General features: G+C 31.9%; 1 protein-coding gene across 1 annotated transcript in view; it reads left to right on the forward strand.

The window, feature by feature from the left end:
• LOC114332905 (uncharacterized) overlaps positions 1–21,517 on the forward strand; it is a 107,062-nt gene that overhangs the window by 72,634 nt on the left and 12,911 nt on the right. The window contains exon 4 of the mRNA XM_050651989.1: positions 16,266–16,401. Coding sequence (XP_050507946.1) covers positions 16,266–16,401 — 136 coding nt within the window. The remainder of the gene's footprint in view (positions 1–16,265; positions 16,402–21,517) is intronic.

The raw sequence follows: 21,517 nt of genomic DNA on the forward strand, positions 1-21,517 counted from the left end.
CGTACTTTAATTTTTATATAACATTCTCTATGCCCAAATTTATTAGTTTTCTAGATACCTATTTTCATTTTTCAGAGCAAATTATTTTAGGTGTTTAAATTTATCTAAATTTTAAGTAAGCCATGACTGAATTGACAATTGAAGATTACCGACTGTCAATCCGGTAATCAATGTAACACTGTAGCAAATAAAGAAATAAAAATAATTTATTAGTAATACATTTTACAAACAAAAACACAACCACTACATGCAACATTTTTGAAACAATTAAAAAATATCTTTTTATGTAAATTCAACAAATAAACAAAGAAAATTAGTAATAAATTTTTCAAAAAAACACACAAACACAAAATACAATATTTTGTGAAGACAGTTAAACACTACTTTTGTATGTAAATGTAACAATGTAACAAATAAAGAACTAAACATAATTTATCAGTAATACATTTTGCAAAAAAACATGTTTGAAAAAATTAGAAGCTACTTTTAATAAAATATTTTTAATATTTAATTACATAAGGTGTTCAAAATTATCTCCTAACACATTTATGTACGCCTAAAAACGATCATTGAATGAGCTACTTACTCTACGGAGCATTTGTAAATTAACACACCGAAATACACTTTGTATTCTATTTTTCATCTCATCCCTTGTTGTTGGAGGTATTTTATAAACTTCATTATTAACGTAACCCCAAAAAAACAGCCCAGTTTATTAAATTCTGGTGATTTGGGTCGCCACGCTACTGGTCCATTGAGAAATGAAAATATCTCGAAAACGAATAAATTGAGACATAGGGAATGTTATCTAGAAATTAAAGTACGGTAATGGTACTTTTCAATAGTGATATAAAATACAGGGTGTTCCATGTAAAATTACTGAGAAAATAATGTACTTGCGTTTTGACTCACCCTGTATTTGATATAAAGAAAATTAGCAATATCGACCATTCTTGAAAATTATGACAATACGTTAAAAAATATGGCATTAATAAACCATTGTTGTTTTGCTTATTTTTATTTATACAGGGAGTTGAACTTTATGATTTTCATATAAAATTGGTTAAACTTTGTAAATACCCTGTATAACATAACAAACCTTTATATTTTTGTGATGGAGATGTTAACAGGATTTCGAATTTAAAATAAAATATAGGGTGTTCCATTTAAAAAAACATAAGTTTGACTGCCACTGTGTTATCGAACACCCTGTAACATTTTAACTAATTTTGTAATGTGAAGCTCAAAGTTGGCTAAAATTTTTGTTATTAACTTTTATTGCTATCTATTACTATAGCGGAGCTATTGAGCTTTACCCTACTAATCAATCACCCTGTAGTTGTTTTTTGTACTTTCTCGTACATTTTTACTCCATAGTAATGAGTTTATCTCACTTGTAATGGCTCACGTTCTACCGAATTTTTGTTGTATGTCTGTTTCGTCGTTTCCATCTTCCGTGAATGTAACTCCCAGGTATTTATATTCTTTAGTGTTTTTTATTATTTTTCCCTCTAAGTCTAGGTCTTCGCCTGTGCAGCCTATTTTCATGTATCCTGTTTTGTCTGTATTTATTTCCAGACCCCAATATTCATGCTCCTCTACCAGTTATCGAACCATATAAGCAGCGTCCTCTGCATCCTCCGCTAGAACTACCTGATCGTCAGCAAATTAATAACAAAGTAGTCAGATTACTCTCTTCTATTCGTACTCCGATTTTTTTAGATTTTCTGAACCGTCTCTTCAGAGCCGTGTTTATATAAATTTTGAAGAGGATAGGGGACAGGCAGCATCCCTGTAAACCCTTGTTAACCTGAAAGTATTCTGAGTGTCCATCTCTCGTGTTTTCTTATGTGACATTATTTTATAATTAAAAAAAAAACAGTATTTTACTGTTTTTTTGTATTACATTGTATACAGCCAACTACAGAAAAACTTTTTCCTTGTGGATTTTCTTATTTTATAATTATTTTTCACGTTATGTCCATTTTCTACCCATATAACCTATATATTCTGGCTAATTTTAAACCAAGGTCATAAATGTTCATAAAACCAAGTCATCATCAGTATCCATCCTTCTGCATCCAAAGCTGAATATAGACTTCTAATTTCTTTCAGGTTATAACGATTCACATTGGTGAATTTTATAATTTTCTAATTTACATGGAAATTTTGGAAGACACGTGAAGGAACGAATACGACGAGGTAGTTTTGTTTTCAATTTAGGTAGGACCGAAAAAGTGGTTGTGAGAAAATTGAAGAAGCGAAAAGATAAAAAGAAGGTAACTAAGGCAGCAGGGCATCTTGGCCTGATATTTTAAAGAACGTGGTTGACAAAGCTGCGAAGCAATGAATTTTTACAGAAGTTTAATTGAATAGACCCTGCAGAATATTAAAGTTATCTTAATTTCGAGATACACTGTAAGTTATTTGCTTTCATTATTTGCCATGTATCGAGAATTTTATGAATCTGAGTGTGATTACCATTCAAGGAAAAGTAATGGAAATAAAATACCTAGGGATTAGACAGACTGTCCAGCTAAGGTAGTGTTGCCAGGCCCGATTTGTTTTTAATCGGTACATAAGCAAAAACAAATCGGGATTTAGGGTTGTAGATCGATACACATAAACAACAATAGCCCAGTAAATGACCGTTTTGGAGTGTAATTTTCAGTCAACTCCTAATTGCATAAAAATCTGGTTTTAGGTTCTACTTACTGTCTGCTTCAAAGAGTTCAATTTGTACCGTTGGTTGCTTTTACTTGGGGGTGGCAGTTACAGTTACCCCTTTTCGGGGATAAAAAACGCGCGTTTAAAGTAAGTCCCAATATGGATCAACTGACTAATTCTAAAAAACTTTTGTTCTATATAATTTTTAAACTAAGTCAATACTTTTCGAGTAATTTTATCGAAAAAAATATTCTTAGTAAAAATGTAGCTTTTAAAAAAGAAAAAAAATTGTATGTTCAGAAAGTCTATAAAACCAGTAAAAGCAAAGTTGTAGTTCATCAAAAATACATTCTTATTGCTCAAATTACAAATCGAATTTTTCAACTTGAAATAACAAAAAAATTAAGCAATTTTCGGGCAAAACCTATTAAAATTTTTTAGTGTTTAAAAAAATCTTTAATTTTGTTTTATATAAAAGTCTCTAGCATTAAATCTAAGCCAGTTACGCTCAAAATAAAGTTGGCCCCTTTTTTTGGTAAAAAAAATCGTGAAAATCTCCCCCTATTTAGCACCGTAAATGTAGTTAATCATTACCGCTTTACCATTTACTTTATATGTGTATTGTTTATACGATCTGTAAGGTTTACCGGTTGGGAGTGCTTAGTTTTAAAAAAAAATTGGTTTTATAGTAAAAAAAATTTCCTAAAATATTGGAAAATAAAAGTATTAGGGATACCAAAAATTAAGGAGTAAAAAGTAAGTAGGTTTTGCTTTTATAAATATGATAGATTCATTTTGTTTTTCTGTAAGACAAAAATTGGTTAAAATATGGCTGTTCATATTTTGCATACACTCGTGATTAGTGACTCGTTCAGGCCCTTTCAATCATGTAAAAAATACATAAGTAAAATAAATTGTTTGTAAAGCTGTAACGACTTTTTACAAAAAAAAAGAAGTCAACTTGATTTTGAGCATAACTCGCTTAGTTTTGATGCTAGAAAATTTTTTAAAATATAAAAATGAAGCTTTATTAAAAAAGTTTTAATTGATTTTTCCCGAAAAGTGCTTCACTTCTTGGTTATTTCACGTTGAAATATTTGATTGGGAATTTGACGAATAAGAACGTATTTTTCATGAGCTACAATTTTGCTTTTGTTGGGTCTAGTACGAGTTCACAATTTTTTTAATTTTTTTATATTATGCTACATTTTTGCTAAGAATATTTTTTTCGATCAAATACTTACTTTTTGAGTTATTTGTGAAAATCGCCTGGAAACGTGATTTTTTTTTGTCGAAAAATAAACATTTTCAATCCTAAATAACTCGAAAAGTGTTAACTAAGTTAAAATTCTATAGAACTAAAATTGCTTAAAATTAGTCAATTTATCCATCTCCGGACTTATTTTAAACGCGCGGTTTTTCACCCACCGAGTAAAAGCAACCAACGGCACAAGTCGTCAAAATTTTCATGCAATTCTGAGTTAATCGTAAAAATTTCACGGTATCGCCGTATTTCCAGTTCATTTACTGGACTACAAGGTGTTTCTGTAATCTGTATTTAATCCTACATAATAATAATAATCAGACGAAATTACAAAAAAAAATCGTAGATTAAGTAAATTATTTATTTTTTATTATTTTGCCGCTTTTAGGAGTGCCTTGTTTTTATAACATAGTTATAAAATTCACTGCAAGTCATTGGTTTTCGTTGGTGAAAATCGGGACATTTAGTGTCCCGATCAGGTACAAATCGGTACGCCTCCCCAGACCCCTTAAAATCGGGACGTCCCGCGCAAATCGGGACACCTGGTAACGCTAAGCTAAGGTGATGTTAAAAATTAAGCAAGAGATCAAGTAACCGCCACATTAATTACAAGATAAAATCAAAAATATATTTATATCGCATGTACCAGATCAATAATGGAAACTGCAGAAATTACATAGAATACTTTGAAGAGTTACGAGAAACACATATTGAGAGACCGAATAAGGAATGACGAGGTTAGACCAAAATGTAATGTACAGGATATAAACGAATGTACAGAGGATAGAAAAAAATAGAACAATCACATCAGTAGAATCTGGTGGTAGAATCAAGTGGTAAAAGAAGTATGGTCTTACCGCGCAAGAAATGGAATGAAAATCTGCCAAGCAAAACTGCTTATAGAAAAAAAAAATGAACAAGAACAACAAGAAGAAGAAAAATAACTGAAACGTGAACATATTCGAGTAAAACCAACTTGTATGGTAGCAGCTTGACATAAAATGTGTAATAATTTGAGCTCGAGAAATATGCAAAATGCATATTAAGTGCATATTTGCATATTATGGATAAATTTTGTAAGTGCATATGCATTTTAAAAGAGAAATGAGAAGTCTCATATCTAAACAATAAATCTCAAAATTCTTGTGGAAGTACTTTCTGGTAATATCCTTAATATCTGGCTTTTACAATTTATGAGGCGAATAAAGGAAACGAAGGAGACTCTACAATATGCAGTCACATTTTGTTAGTGAAAACATTTTGTTATTGTTAAGTGATGCTGCGCCATATGACCAAAAGTGGACATTTAAAAATATTTTTTTCAAATTTGTTACTTGTTCAGAGCACGCTTCTGCTACAGCTAGAGTAGCAGGAGGCTGCAAACTGTAAGGATGGAATTTCCAATGGTCAATACCCTTCTATCAAAAATAAAAACATATTTTTAAAAGCCCTTCTGCGTTTTTAAAAGATCGTTTACCGAATGTGCCTTTACCACCTGAAGCTGTGATAACTAGATGGAGAACATGGTTAAATTCTGCAAATTTCATAACCGATATTTTGAGGGAATTAGAGACGTTATTTGTAGTTTCAATGTAGACGTAACTCAGGTGCTATGCAAAATGTGTGGATGTTTAAAAAAAACCGTTATTAAAAAGTAATTTGATACATATCTAAACCAATTTTGTAAATATTGTTTAGCCAATTAGTAAATTAAAAAAGCGAAACATTTCTTTAGACCAAAATATTGAAATTATCAATTCATTAAATAAAATAATGAAACACCTTGGTGAAACCAACAGTGTATCAAGAATTCTGCACGGCGTTAAAGAAAAATGAGGAATATCACAAAATAATTTAAAAAAAAATATTATTAAGATGGGGAAATGTGAAGATAATTTTATTTTATAGGTAGAACCCTCAATTAAACAATATTTTAAGTTTGCTTCTTTAACTTCATGTGAAGTAGAAAGAAGTTTTTCGTGTATACTTAAACAATTATAATTTAGAAAAACGTTTAATAATGTACAGTTTTAATCATAATTGTAATAATAAATAATAAAGAATGATGATAAATATAAAGAAGACATGAATATAATGAATGATGTAGGTTATAGAAATCTCAATAATAGTACATTGTTTACCGGGTAGGAAAAGCTTAACATTCCTGGACGACTGTGAAGATTGCTAAGTCGAGGCGCAAGCCGAGACTTAGCAACACAGAGTCCAGGAATGTGGCTTTTCCTACGAGGTAAACATACTATTTTTCCGCAAATCGCCAGGAAATTTTGACATTCCTGTCAAAATTTCTTGAAGAAAAAGTCAGGACTTCCTTACTGTAAGGAAATGTCATTTCCTTACTGTAAGGAAATGATATTTCCGTACAGTTGTTAGTGTTCTACATACATGATAATTCAACCTCAATACGTTTCCATAGTAACCCAAGTAATTTTATTAGGAATTTCAAAGCACCATTTATTTGGGAATAAAATTATCGCGTTTTTTTTTAAATCAATCAATATCTGTCGAATTTTAAACGATTTGCGGAAAATATTTTTTATGACATTAGCATAAAATAAATATTTTTTTATTTAGCTTAAATGCCTCGACAGTCTATCAAATAAATAATTAAATAACTTCAAAACAAGGATTAGCGTGTCGTTTATTTATATGCATTAATAGTAGATTATACCACGAGTCAATAATGATGGCTATTATTCCCGAGGAATATTTACGAACCGAGCCGCGTTAGCGGCGAGGGAGTAACATTCCGAGGGAATGAGAGCCATTATTGCGAGTAGTATACTCTACTTTATCTACGACAACTTAATTAATTTAAGATTTTTAATGAACAACTTTATTTGTTAAAAACATTAAAATTAGTAATAGTACAATTAATAAACTGAATTGGTTGAGAATCATCATTAACTTTAGTAGAGTTTTTAATACAAATATTTGGGATCTCGATTGCTGTAGAACAAGAAGATGGTACATTACTGTTTATCTCTTTAGCGATAGTATCTGCTGTAGTTGCCTTGTTTCTCATAGACTGATCAATGTATCCTTCAGCTACCTGTGTTGACTTCCAGCCCCCATGACGCTTTAATCCAGTTAAATCGCCTCCTCCATCATTATACAGACTGGCAGATGATCTGCGATAACAATGGCCGGTATAACTTTGAGGATTTGGCAAGTTTAAATATTTTAAATATGCTGTTGCTGTAGCTAGTTCTACAATTTCTGGTGGTGTACAATTAAAAGATTCTTCATTTTCGTCCATCTCAACACAAACTGTCAAATATACTATTCGTTTGACAGTGACACTTTTTGAGGTTGATTATTTTGTTTCCGTGGTGAATTTTGTGATTGTTGTGCCAGAGGGATTAATAGCTATTAATCCCGCATTATTAATCCCTAAGGGATTATTATATGGCATTATATTGCAAACACCACAAGTATAATACATATATTATGTATCAGTCGTAGATAAATATATAAAAGCATATTTAAGTGCATATTTCAACTGTTTTTTGTGCATATTTGCATGCATATTTTAGGGTTTTTTAAGTGGATATTTTACGAGCTCTAGTAATAATTATACAATATCTAGCCAAAATAATTTACCAGTAAACGTGTTTTTGTAAATTTTTCCAAAACTACCAGAAAACAATTCCTTAACACACCTATTATAGATAATCAAACTTGTTTTGTAGAATGCGACATTTTAAATTTGATTTTATACATTAGTCCCAATCCAATTTGGCACCAGTTGTTACCAAAAGTAGATTTATTTTCCAACACCGACCGTGATAAATCTGGTCTAATGAAAATATTAATTTTTCATCCGTGCTTTGAAAGTGTTACAAAAATACAGATATCCAGCACTTCCAGTTTCGTCTAATGATAATGTTTTTGTGGTTGTCGACTGACAAATGATTTATTTTTCTGTTTACTTCTCGAATATACTTTTATCGAAAGAACTCAGTCGTAATTTACTAAAAGCGTTTTATGCTCATTTTTTTTTTTTGATTCGTTCATTGTTACCTGTACCTTTGTTATTTTCTATTTTATTCGGCAGATATATCGTGCAAGTATCTAAGGCTTTAATTGAAAAATACTCTAACTCGCAAAAGTACCCGGACACTTAGTTTATTTTAAGTAAAATAAAAAGTAGATATAAGAAAAACTTAAATTTTACAATTTTTTTGTTCCGGAGTAAGACATTTTTAAACGCTTTTCTTTACTTCAATAATAATTTGCATCAAATCTTTAGACGTTAATTTGACTGACTTTTCTTTAATGCAAATGAATGAAAATTTGCAGACATATGCATTCGCGGGAACAATACACGAATAGTCAATAAAAAAAATTATTTTTATTAATTGTTTAAATAAAAAAAAAACGATTTTAACGGAAAATGCTTAAATTCTCTTGTGTTTTTACAATGTAGAAACTTCAAACTTTTACGGATTGTAGCTAATGATAATATGAACTATACATAATTTCACTTTGTACGTTAATTGTTTACGTTATGCTTCATAAATAAACAATAAAGTTTAAAATTTTGAACGCTCATATATTTGTTTATAATATATAAATCGGCGTTTATTCGTGTCAAATTTCAATACGATACGAAACAAAACTTAACCAAAACTCGAATTCAAAAAATTCGTGTTTCTATCGTAGTCTTGAAAAAACCACCGGTAGAGACGTTTTGTACTACAATTAACATTAGAATTCGTTTTGTCGTATTAACTAATTAAACGCTTTTTTTTTAGTTCAATCGTTTGGGTGACATCTTTGGACGTTAATTTGACTGCCTTTTCTTCAATGCAAATGACTAAAAATTTGCAGACATATGCATTCGCGCGAACAATACACGAATAGTCAATAATTTTTTTTTGTTTATTAATTGTTTAAATAAAAAAAACGATTTTAACGGAAAATGCTTAAATTGTCTTGCTTTTTACAATGAAGAAACTTAAAACTTTTACAGATTGTAGCTAATTATATGAACTATAATACATAATTTTACTTTTTACGTTAATTGTTTACGTTATGCTTCATAAATAAACAATAAAGTTTCAATTTTTTTGCCGAATCCGACTACTTTTCATGTTTGTACATCATATGTTTTATACTTATTTTAACACATTAAATGCCAAACACACCTATAGGTGTGGTATGTATGAAATCTTTTACCAAAAAAAATGTTTGCACCAACATGATAATAAAAATTTTTGTTGGTTTCCGAACACATCTATAGGTGTGCTTGGGCTTCTCGTTAGGATGCCGAACACACTTATATAGGCATGTTGTGTATGGGTTCTGTTAATGAAAAAAACAAGGTTTGCACCATCGATTGATATTAAAAAAATTTCCGGCAGTCAACCTGTCAATAAACATGACGATATATTTTAATGTGAAAAGTGTTTAAAAAAGTGACTAAAAAGTAAAAAGTAATAAAAATATGAAAATAGTTATTTTCCTAACAAGTGCAGAAAGTCATTCTTTTCCGCACGCGACTGCAGTTTGCCGAACGACGCGAAGCGGGAGTTCGGCAAGCAGTCGAGTGCGGAAAAGAGACTTTCTGCAAGAGTTATGAACAATATTTTTTCTAAGAGTCTTTAAAAAATGACCAAATCTTAATCAATTAATTTAATTAATATGAAAATACATACACAAATTAATTCTTTGACAAGGTTGTCAAAACCAAACTTTCAATATAATTAGTTAACATGACGACGATCTTGGTTTCCATGACGATGATTCAAAATGACTGTTATTTTCTACCGATTTGACTTTCGAATATTATGTCAAAATAATTTTATTTCATCGAATTGTCGCGTTAATTTCATTAAAACAGGAACACAATAAGATATATTTGAAATAAATTAGTAAATAATATCTAAATATTAGTTAATTGCATGTACCTATTATAATTACTTTAAGGCCATATTAACATATCTAAATTAACACGCGTGCGGAAAAGTAAAAACCGCGTGCGGAAAAGTAACACGCGTGCGGAAAAATAACACGCGTGCGGAAAAGTAAAACTTTCTAAACTAAAATGCGTGCGCGAAAGTAGACATTTTTGCACGCTCGTAGAAAAAAATATTTTTAAGAGACGCTTTTCTTTAGTTACGAGTGCCTAAAATTAAACATATAAAAAATCAACTGAAAGGCAAAAAATGAAGAAAGTTAAAAATCATTCGTTAAAGAAAAGCTTGGTGTGAAAACCGTTTTTTCTACGAGCTTGCAAAAAGGTCTACTTTTGCGCACGCGTTTTAGTTTAGAAAGTTTTACTTTTCCGCACGCGTTTTACTTTTCCGCACGCGTGTTAATTTAGATATGTTAATATGGCCTTAAAGTAATTATAATACATGCAGTAAACTAATATTTAGATGTTATTTACTAATTTATTTCAAATATATCTTATTGTATTCATGTTTTAATGAAATTAACGCGAGAATTCGATGAAATAAAATAATTTTGAAATAATATTCGAAAGTCAAATCAGTAGATAATAACAGTGGTTTTGAATCGTCGTCATGGAAACCAAGATCGTCGTCATGCTAACCAATTATGCTGAAAGTTTGGTTTTGACAACCTTGTCAAAGAATTAATTTGTGTATGTATTTTCATATTAATTAAATTAATTGGTTAAGATTTTGTCATTTTTTAAAGACTCCTAGAAAAAATATTGTTCCTAACTCTTGCAGAAAGTCTCTTTTCCGCACTCGACTGCTTGCCGAACTCCCGCTTCGCGTCGTTCGGCAAACTCCAGTCGTGTGCGGAAAAGTATGACTTTCTGCACTTGTTAGGAAAATAACTATATTCGATGAAGACGTGCCACGCTTTTCTTTGACGAATGTGTTAAATTTTTTAACTTTTTATTATTTTTGCTTTTTGGTTGATTTTTTTATAATATGTTTAATTTTAGGCACTCGTTACTAAAGAAAAGAGGCTTTTAAAAATATTGTTTTCATATTATTTTATTCAATTTTAACACATAAAATATTTCTAAAATATAGATAAAAAAATCAATTATTTCCTCCTTAAGCTCTGATCCTTTCTAGCGTTATCAAGCAAAGCGCGGAAATCTCGTTTTTGCGGTATTTGTTCTCACTCATTTATTAGCTCCTGTTCTAACGCTACCACAGCTTCAAACTTGCCATGATTATAGAAAACCACTATTCCCAAATTGTCCCACAAATTCTCTATCTGATTAAGCTCTGGAATGCCAGGAGGCGAGGCCAGTATCGGAACACCAACATCTGTAAAGCATGCTTATTATCCTAACTATTGGAATAGTCTTCCAGACATTCAGTGTACGTATCAGCATTAGGATCAACTGCCCCTGACATACCCAGATCTGTATGTACCTTCAATTATACCGCTCCATAATACTATATTTTAACCAGCAAACTGTACTCTAGGCGTAAGGCAACGTGGCTACAGCGTTCTCGACGCCTTCTGCACAATCTTTGACGGCCTTCAGGCAAATATCTTGTAAACCGAGATTCGTCTGTAAACAGAACGAGTCTCCAATCTTCTATATCCCAATCTGCATTAGAATGACAGACTTTCAAGCGAAGTATCCTAAGAGTTGTGTTTGAATTCATGTAAATATTTGGTTGTGAATATTTCGAAGCATTTTTTTTCCTTCTTTATACTTATGTGTCGAAACCTGTATCCTTTCCACCCTCTTATCGAAAAATATCGTATTTCGCGGAGACACAGGGTTCAGGGTAACACTTGAACGAAAAATTTCTTCCCTATATTATAAGGAGATGAGGTGCATCTTAACAGCCGACGCTTGAACACATGGTATGGTACCACAAATATCTGACAGACTCCTTGTTAAAGCTATAGTAGTAACTGTCAGCTCTAGAAGCAGTTGAAGTCTCAGAAACCGATCTTCCATGTTGTTTGTTGACCTTGGTCTTCCTTATACGGATCTTCTTGAGAAAGAACCAACTTCTCGAAATCTTTTTAAAGTATAGGATATTGCACTTCGCAAAACGCGAAGCATATCTTTGATATATCGAATGGAATGTCCATCATTATGAAGAGATGGTACCACAAACATGTGCCAGACTCCTTGTCAAAGCTATAGTAGTAACTGTCAGGTCTCGGAGCAGTTGAAGTCTCAGAAACCGATCTTCCATGGTGTTTGTTGACCTTGGCCTTCCTTGTACGGATCTTCCTGATTAAGAAACAACTTTTTGAAATATTTTTAAAATATTGAATATTGTACTTTGCAAAACGCGAAGCATATCTTTGATATATTGAACGGAACGCCCATCATTATGAAGAGCAACAGCTCTGGCTTCATTACAAATTAATCTTCGTTTTTAAAAACAAAGTTTTTCTTTCCCGAAAAAGCATCCACCATACACCAAAAAGGAATATAATCAATTTAACAAGCATTCATCATCAGTAGCTCGACAACCCTTTTTGGGTCCTGGCTTGTTCTAGGATTTTCCGCATTCTCTTCTGTTTCTTGCTTTTGTTCTTCCAGTGGGTAATCTCAAGTGTTTTCAGATATTGTTCCACTTGTTCAATATATCTAAGTTTGGGTCTACCCTTTGACCTTCTTCCTACTGGTCTCTGCCTCATTATATGTTTTGATGTTTCAGTCTCCAACTTCCGTTTAACATGGCCCATCCAGCGCAGACGTCCGATCTTTGGATGTTATGACGTCGGGTTCGATGTATGCTGCGTATAGTTCAAAATTATAAATTCTGCGCCATACGTCATTTTCTTTCACCCCCTTATATATTTGTCTAAGGATTTTTCGTTCAAGCATAATTAATAGGTTCTCATCGCTTTTCGACAGTGTCCATATCTCTGATCCATATAAGGACCGGTTTTATATCAGGATTTTGTATATTTTGCAATTGGTTTTCCTCGTGATGTTGTTAGACCTTAGATGTTAAATTAGTCCATTAAATGTTTTATTAGCCAAATTAGAAGCTAAATTTAACAAGTTAATTATTTCAAGTTAATATTTGATTTATCTCCAAGGAAAACAAACTAATAATTCATTAGATAAATAGTCACTTCTCTACGCATGTTAAAACTAAGTGTCAATATACATGTAGTCGCATAGTTGCTCTTAAACTTTAAAACAAAAAAATATATAAAAGTAAACGTGAAAAAATCTGAAGGAAAATTCATCTCCCATATCCTTCTGACGCCATAAAACCAAAAATCTTTTTTCTAATCCATCAACTTCTCCTCATATTGTATGTACAGTGTACGCTCTACTGATATAAGGTCTACTACCATCGCATAGGGAGTATCTGAAATGTCAAAGTAAAGATAACTGGGGATGAAATGTCGCCTCTATTTAGGAGGGTTGCTTTCGATAAGTTTCACTATCAGGTTTGTTGAGGCTAAAGCTCAGTGGCCTGTCAAAATAGGGAAGTTATGTAATATACTTTCTTATAATTTGAAAACACACAATTATTGACAATATAGGATTCAACAACTAAAAATTATATTTTAGAAAAATATCAGTATTAAAAAAATCTGAAAAGTGTTAGTATTATTATTTTATAAAATAGTCAAAATTATGGCAGAATTAATTTATTGGTATAGAGCAAAAATAATCTAAATGCATTTCTAAAGATGCTTAAATCAAAGTCCTTCTTATAAATTATTGACACATAAATACAAAGATATCTGTGTTATATGCTTCGGGAATACTCCATGTCTTTCTCAAGCCCCTACCGGTTCTGTCAGTATCCCTACCTTAAATATGGTGTGCCAATTTAATAATTTTGGCTATCAAAGTATTCAGAATAATATTTCAATATATTTTCCAACGACGTCCATGTTGGTGTGAGTACTTTATATTATTGTCCGGCGTATTGTCATAAATTTTTTTAACGAGTTTTTTTATATACAATTGACTTTTAGTTTTCACAGCACGTGTTGGTTCTACATACTTATATGCATGCAGGAATCATACACAATTTAACTACTTAATATTACTAAGAATTCTATTTACGTTCATTGCCATCTATCAAAAAATAATGAAACAACTAGCAGATGTGGAGTACCACGTCAGGCCCCACGTTGGGCGCCATTGTGTCATGATGAAACAGCACAGAAAATTGAAATACGATTTTACAATAGTACTTCAATTTTTTGTGGTGGTTCATCGTGACAAGCTATTACAAGATTAGATATAAGCATTTTTCAGTACGAGAGCCTGTTAACAATTATAATTATAATATGAAAAATGTATAACTAGGTTATTCTTATTTCCACATGAATTATAAATTCTTAGTTTTAACCAGGTTATTCTGGGATGAAAATCCAAATGCCGTATTTTATACTATTTTTTGCCAGAATATAAATACCAAGCTAAAAATAATACTACACTCGTATAAATCGGCGTTACTTTCATCTTCTGCGTCAAGTGAGTGACGCTTCGATTGCCGTGAATGATTGCTTTCGACACATTGAGTGACGTTAATATGGATTTAGATATGCAAAGCAAGACCCCTGAATTTATTGGTTTTGCATTTGCAAAAAAGACAGTATCGGGATTATAGTATTCCAATTGATTATGAAAGATATATATCGAAAGCAAAAATAAATACTAAATATAATCTGTTCGAAGCGATTGTATGATTGCTTCGAATTTGAAATTAGGAACGTTGACATAAATTTATCTGGAATTATTCTATCGGATAGTGGAAACTGGGATGTCACGATTGACTATGATGGAGGCACTGGCAGATAGCTCAAAATATGTTGGCTTAAAAATGAATATAACAGAAAGAAAAATAATGACAAACATAGACGACACCAGACAAATAACTTCTTCTTCTTCTTCTTCCTACTTTATAAATAGGCTCAATGCCTGTTTTACTTTGGTTTTTAGTCTCAATTGACACTGTCTGACCATCTTTTCCTCGGTAGTCCCAATGATCTTCTTCCATTTGGTGATTTGTCTCTTGCTATTCCTACTATTCTATTTTCTGTCATTCTTTCTATGTGTTGATTCCGTTCTATTTTTCTTCTTTTGGTCCACATGTTTATTTCTTCTTTACCACATCTCGCTCGTATTTCCTCACTTCTTGCTCTGTCTCTTAGAGTTTGGTTTGTTATTTTTTGTAAGACTTTCATTTCTGCTGTTTCCAGCAGTATTTGTGTTTTCGCCGTATCTGCTCTTATTTTCGCTGTGTACGTCATTATCAGTCTTATTGTTGATTTATATATCCTGGTTTTCGTTTCCATTGTGAGGTATTTGTTTCTCCACATTGTGTTGTTGAGACATACTGCTGCTCTGTATGCCATGTTCACTTGCTTTTGTACTTCTTCCACTTTTCCGTAGCTTGACAGTTTTATTTCCAAGTATTCCGTTTCCATCACTTGTTCTATTATTATTGTTATAGACAGATAAATATATTATGACAATGAGGTAAAACAAATTCAGGAATATAACTACTTAGGCCAAATTATGAACTTGACAAAGAGAACCAATGTATGAAAATCACTAGAAGAGCAAGACTCCCAGCAGGATTTCTAAAACTAACCAAGGCAAATATGAATAAACCAGCCCCAACATAAAGGGCAATGAAAAGGGCAATGTTAGGTATATGCCTGTCAGAAAAAAGAGGAAGGGCTAGGTAAGTACAAAAACAAAAGTCGGGGATACCATAACAAAAATTGCTAAACTTAAATGGAGCTTAGGAGATCTGACTGCAAGACCAAAACCAATATTGGAATGCTAAAATATAACATTCGAGACCTTTTAAAGGTAAACAACCAAAAGGAAGACTGCAAATGAGATGAGTAGATGACATTCAAAATATAGCCGGAACAAATCGAAAGCATATTGTTCAGGATAGAGGTCGATGGAACAATTTGAAACAACAATGAACGATAAAAAGCTAAGAAGACAAGACAAAGAATAATAAATTTTAATTCAAAAAGATGTTGCATTATTGAGTGTGTTATTGTCACATATTTACCGGAAGATTTTTTTTATTTACCGTCCACCACTTCTTTAACCTTTCCGTTTGCTAATTTATATTAATATAGTGTTATTTCTGTATCTTTACTTCCATCAGACACTCGACAAATACAAATAAATTCACAAACGGAACGGCCTGAGGAGGTTTCTTGCTATTTCCCATTTTAAGTGGTTAGCTACAAAAGTACCATCTATTTTGATGAATATAAACGAAAACGATATTTTACTATATCGTTTTCTGTCTTTTGAGCTATTAAGAGGCATTTTTGAAGATTTGTTTTAAATATCTGTACTACATTAGTTATTATGATAGTTGATATACATTAATTGTTTTACTTTTAGATGCACAATTCGACAGAAAGCGTGGTGGTTCTGTCTTCAGTTCAACTTTCATCAACAGGCCTGTACAGATGCGAAGTATCCGGGGAAGCACCGTTTTTTGAAACAGTTACCGATCACCAGAAAATGACAGTAGTTGGTAAGTAATTTTCTTGTATTTAAACGAGCTATAATTTTTTTAAAATATTATTAAAATCAAAATGATCGATTGGCTGAAAGCTAGAAATATTCCCCTTCCAGCTAACATATTCAGACCAGACCTGCATGCCAATATAAAATTACATAAACCAAATTTGCTGTTGATTTCTTTGTTATTGTTATTAGAAATAACGGACATAACGTATTAATGCTCTCACCATGTCATTTAGATTTAAACACGATAGAGCAAGTCTCTACAACGTGGTGTTTAGCCGTTTGCCACATTGTAGAGACTTTAGAGCCAGATCAAGAGATAAAATGTAGAATCGAGATAGCCCTCACATTTTTAAAATGAGGTCATTCTTCTGTAATGATAACTTGCAACTTCAACTTCGAAAGCGCATGATTAAATGTTACATTTAGTCAGTCCTCTTATACGGTGTCGAAGCATGGACATTAAAAGTATCCAACATTAATCGTTTGGAAGCTTTTGAACTGTGACTGCATATACGTACACTAAAAATACCATGGAAGGTTATGCTGACAAATGTAGCAGTCCTTAAGATAGCAAATGTTGCTCGCGAGCTGATTGAGAACATCAAATGTAGAAAAATGTCCTATTTTGTACACGTCGTAAGGGGAGACCGATATAATATTCGTAAATTTATTATTCTGCTTCCTTCTTGTATGTAGGATTTAAAGCATGTTTCTTCTTCGATATTAGCCTCGTAAATTGTTTAAGTTATCGCACCATTTTTTCATGGTTTGCCAATACTTCATCGTCCATTTGGTGACTTATCTCATGCTATTCGTACTATCCTATCCTCTGCCATTCTAATAATGTGTTCGTTCCACTCCTGTTTCCGTTTTGTCACCCATCCATTTATGTCTTCTACATTGCATGATCGTATGTTTTCGCTTCTCTCCCTATCCAACAGAATTCTCCCTGATATTAGACTGAGTATTTTTATCTCTGTTGTATCTAGTAGTCGTCTCGTTTTAGATGTGTCAGGTCCTGTCTCCACCGTGTATGTCAATATAGGTCTAATTACTGTTTTATAGATTCTTGCTTTTGTGTCTTGTCTTAAGTGTTTGTGCTTCCTGTTGTGTCATTAAGAGATCTAGCCGCTTTACTTGCTTTTAAGCGTTGTTGTCGTACTTCCTCTTCAACATCTCCGTAACTGGTTATATCTATTCCCAGATATCCAAACCTTGCTTCCTGCTTTATTATTTTTCCACCAATTTCGATTTTACATCATAGTGGGTATTTAGATGTTGTCATACATTTGTTTTTTTCTGCCGATAGTATCATATTGTATTCCTTGGCTGTTGTATTGAAGATGTGTGCTAATCTTTGGAGATCTCCTTCTGTCTCGGAGATTAATGCGGCGTCGTCTGCATACCATAATATTTGGATTTCTTTGTTCCCCATTCTGTAACCATGACCTTTACGTACTGCTTCTATTATTTCCTCCATTAAAGAGCAGTGGGCTTAGCTAGTCACCTTGTCTGACTCCGCTTTGTACTGGTATAAACTGCGTTAGTTTTCCATTTATCTTTGCATGTTTTCGATGGTTTGTATAATATTGATTGGTATGTTTCTTCGACTTGGATGTGATCGAAAGCCTTTGTCAGGTCTATAAAACATAGATATGCTGGTTTATTGTACTCAATGGCCTTTTCGGTGATTTATCCCAGTACAAATACGGCGTCTACGCAGGATCTTTCGGATCTGAATCCTTGTTATTCATCTAATAAAATTATTAGTTTATTGATTTTAAAAGTGTTAAGTATATAGTCCTGTCGCCAGGGGGGGTACAACGGCCTCCTTAATTCAGATGGACTACCCAAGTCTTTTTTATGTATTTTGACCCGTAGAATACGAATTTTTTGGGTAACTGTTGATCCGGATGTCGATAAGATTGTTATAGACAAAGCACTTGAGGAATTACATAACGGCGATTTCTCGCAAAACAAAACATATTTTTGTATTTTTTGGGTCATTTTAAGCAAAAAATATTCCTACAAGTTTTTTCGTAGAATGCATAGTTTTCGAGATAACCGCGGTTGAACTTTCAAAAAATTGAAAAATTGCAATTTTTGAACCCGAATAACTTTTGATTAAAAAATAAAGTAGCAATTCTGCTTACCGCATTTGAAAGTTTAAGTCAAATTATATCGGTTTTGATTATTTGCATTGCTAAAAATTAATTTTTTTATTGTTAAACTAATCTATAAACACATAGTGTTTCCCGTGCCTAATACATGCGTTTTAACGCATGCTACGTAGAAATTGCCTCGCTTGCACTCGTAGCTACTCTACCTACTCGTTCGATTTTAAATGAGAAATCATTGAAAGCATCACTCACATACTAGGTGTTTATAGCTTTATTTAACAATAAAATAATAAATTTTTAGCAATGCAAATAATCAAAACCGATGTTGTTCTGAAGCTATTTCCTTGTGGCATTTTTTATGATTAATTATTTATATGGGAAATAAGCCACAATTAAAACGAAAAAATAATTTTATTAACGTTTCGACGCCCAAATTGGGTGCCGTTGTCAAAATACAAAATATTACTAAAATAAACTAAAGTGTTGTTGCTAAGCAAAAAAATTCTTCTAATAATTTATTTAATCTCACTCATTTATATTGGCAATTCAGACATATATTATACATTTTAAAGTAGAAGACTTTAAAATGATATTGCCAATATTTATGAGTTGCGTTCCTGGGACGACTTACTGAAAGATAGTTCATTCGATTACATGAAATTACCCCAACTCAAGAATATCCGTCATAAAAAATTATAGCATGTGATATGTCTTTAAAAAGACAACCAAATGCAACGACAGTAAAATTCTCGCGTTAGAGACTTCATAGTAAATCACAAGGGAAAACCAGGAAAAACCCTGTGATACTATCCCGACATCGTAAGTATTTGGTCTTACATTAATTTACTCTCAAAAAATAATACCAAATTCTGACTTGTAACATGTTTAAATTATAAATAATATTAATAATACTAGATATATAAGTAATACTAAAATATAAAATATGTACTAGCTCGATATTATTGACTTACTAATCTTGGTATTTTCTTTCTATTGACTTCCTCTTTCAGTATGGGTAACCACATCCTACTGCATTCTACCGAGGAATTTGCGACACAATTGGTTTCATTTAGCATAATTAGAGCCGCTTCTTTGATTTTTCTCTTTTTACTATCTGATTCTTTCAGGACTATACTTGAATCTCTCCACTGAACTCTATGTTCATTATCCCATGCGTGTTGACATATTTGAGATCTCTCAAATTCTCACACACACACCAACAGATATCTCAATTACAAGTCAAATTACAACATCAACGTTAAAAAGGGAATCATTAAATCCTTATATGATAGAGCCAAAATTACTTGTTCTAACGAAAATTCCTTTTTAGCAGAAAAACAATTGTTAACATCTGTTTTATTAAAAAATGATTATTCTTTATCGTTTATAAATAAGGAATTGTCAAGATTGGATCGAATGGAACAGAACAACTTAGAACGGGATCCTACAACATTCACCAGAAATAATACGAGGAAAATATCAATACCATATATAAAAGGACTATCCGAGAAACTTAAAACAATAGGAAATAAATTCAACATTTCAACAACATTCAAAACAACAAACACATTGAGATCTATTCTATCTAAAACTAAACCTAACAACGATCAAGAAAGAACAAAGAATTGCATTTATAAAATACCTTGTGAATGCGAACATTTTTATTTAGGTGAGACATCAAGACCATTAGACGTTAGAATAAGTGAACATCAATCTTATATTAAAAATAGAGAATTTGAGAGATCTCAAATATGTCAACACGCATGGGATAATGAACATAGAGTTCAGTGGAGAGATTCAAGTATAGTCCTGAAAGAATCAGATAGTAAAAAGAAAAAAATCAAAGAAGCGGCTCTAATTATGCTAAATGAAACCAATTGTGTCGCAAATTCCTCGGTAGAATGCAGTAGGATGTGGTTACCCATACTGAAAGAGGAAGTCAGTAGAAAGAAAATACCAAGATTAGTAAGTCAATAATATCGAGCTAGTACATATTTTATATTTTAGTATTACTTATATATCTAGTATTATTAATATTATTTATAATTTAAACATGTTACAAGTCAGAATTTGGTATTATTTTTTGAGAGTAAATTAATGTAAGACCAAATACTTACGATGTCGGGATAGTATCACAGAGTTTTTCCTGGTTTTCCCTTGTGATTTACTATGAAGTCTCTAACGCGAGAATTTTACTGTCGTTGCATTTGGTTGTCTTTTTAAAGACATATCACATGCTATAATTTTTTATGACGGATATTCTTGAGTTGGGGTTAATTTCATGTAATCGAATGAACTATCTTTCAGTAAGTCGTCCCAGGAACGCAACTCATAAATATTGGCAATATCATTTTAAAGTCTTCTACTTTAAAATGTATAATATATGTCTGAATTGCCAATATAAATGAGTGAGATTAAATAAATTATTAGAAGAATTTTTTTGCTTAGCAACAACACTTTAGTTTATTTTAGTAATATTTTGTATTTTGACAACGGCACCCGATTTGGGCGTCGAAACGTTAATAAAATTATTTTTTCATTTTAATTGTGGCTTATTTCCCATATAAATAATTAATCATCAAAACCGATATAATTTGACTTAAACTTTCAAATGCGGTAAGCAGAATTGCTACTTTATTTTTTAATTAAAAGTTATTCGGGTTCAAAAATTACAATTTTTCGATTTTTTGAAAGTTCAACCGCGGTTATCTCGAAAACTATGCATTCTACGAAAAAACTTGTAGAAATATTTTTTGCTTAAAATGACCCAAAAAATACAAAAATATGTTTTGTTTTGCGAGAAATCGCTGTTATGTAATTCCTCAAGTTCTTTGTCTATAACAATCTTATCGACATCCGGATCAACTGTTACCCAAAAAATTCGTATTATGCAGGTCAAAATATATAAAAAAAACTTGGGTAAGTCCATCTTAATTAAGGAGGCCGTTGTACTCCCACTGGCGACAGGACTAATACATCTAAAAGTATTAACATTTTTAT

Source organism: Diabrotica virgifera, chromosome 5 (genome assembly GCF_917563875.1).
Source record: "Diabrotica virgifera virgifera chromosome 5, PGI_DIABVI_V3a".
Lineage (NCBI taxonomy): Eukaryota > Metazoa > Arthropoda > Insecta > Coleoptera > Chrysomelidae > Diabrotica > Diabrotica virgifera.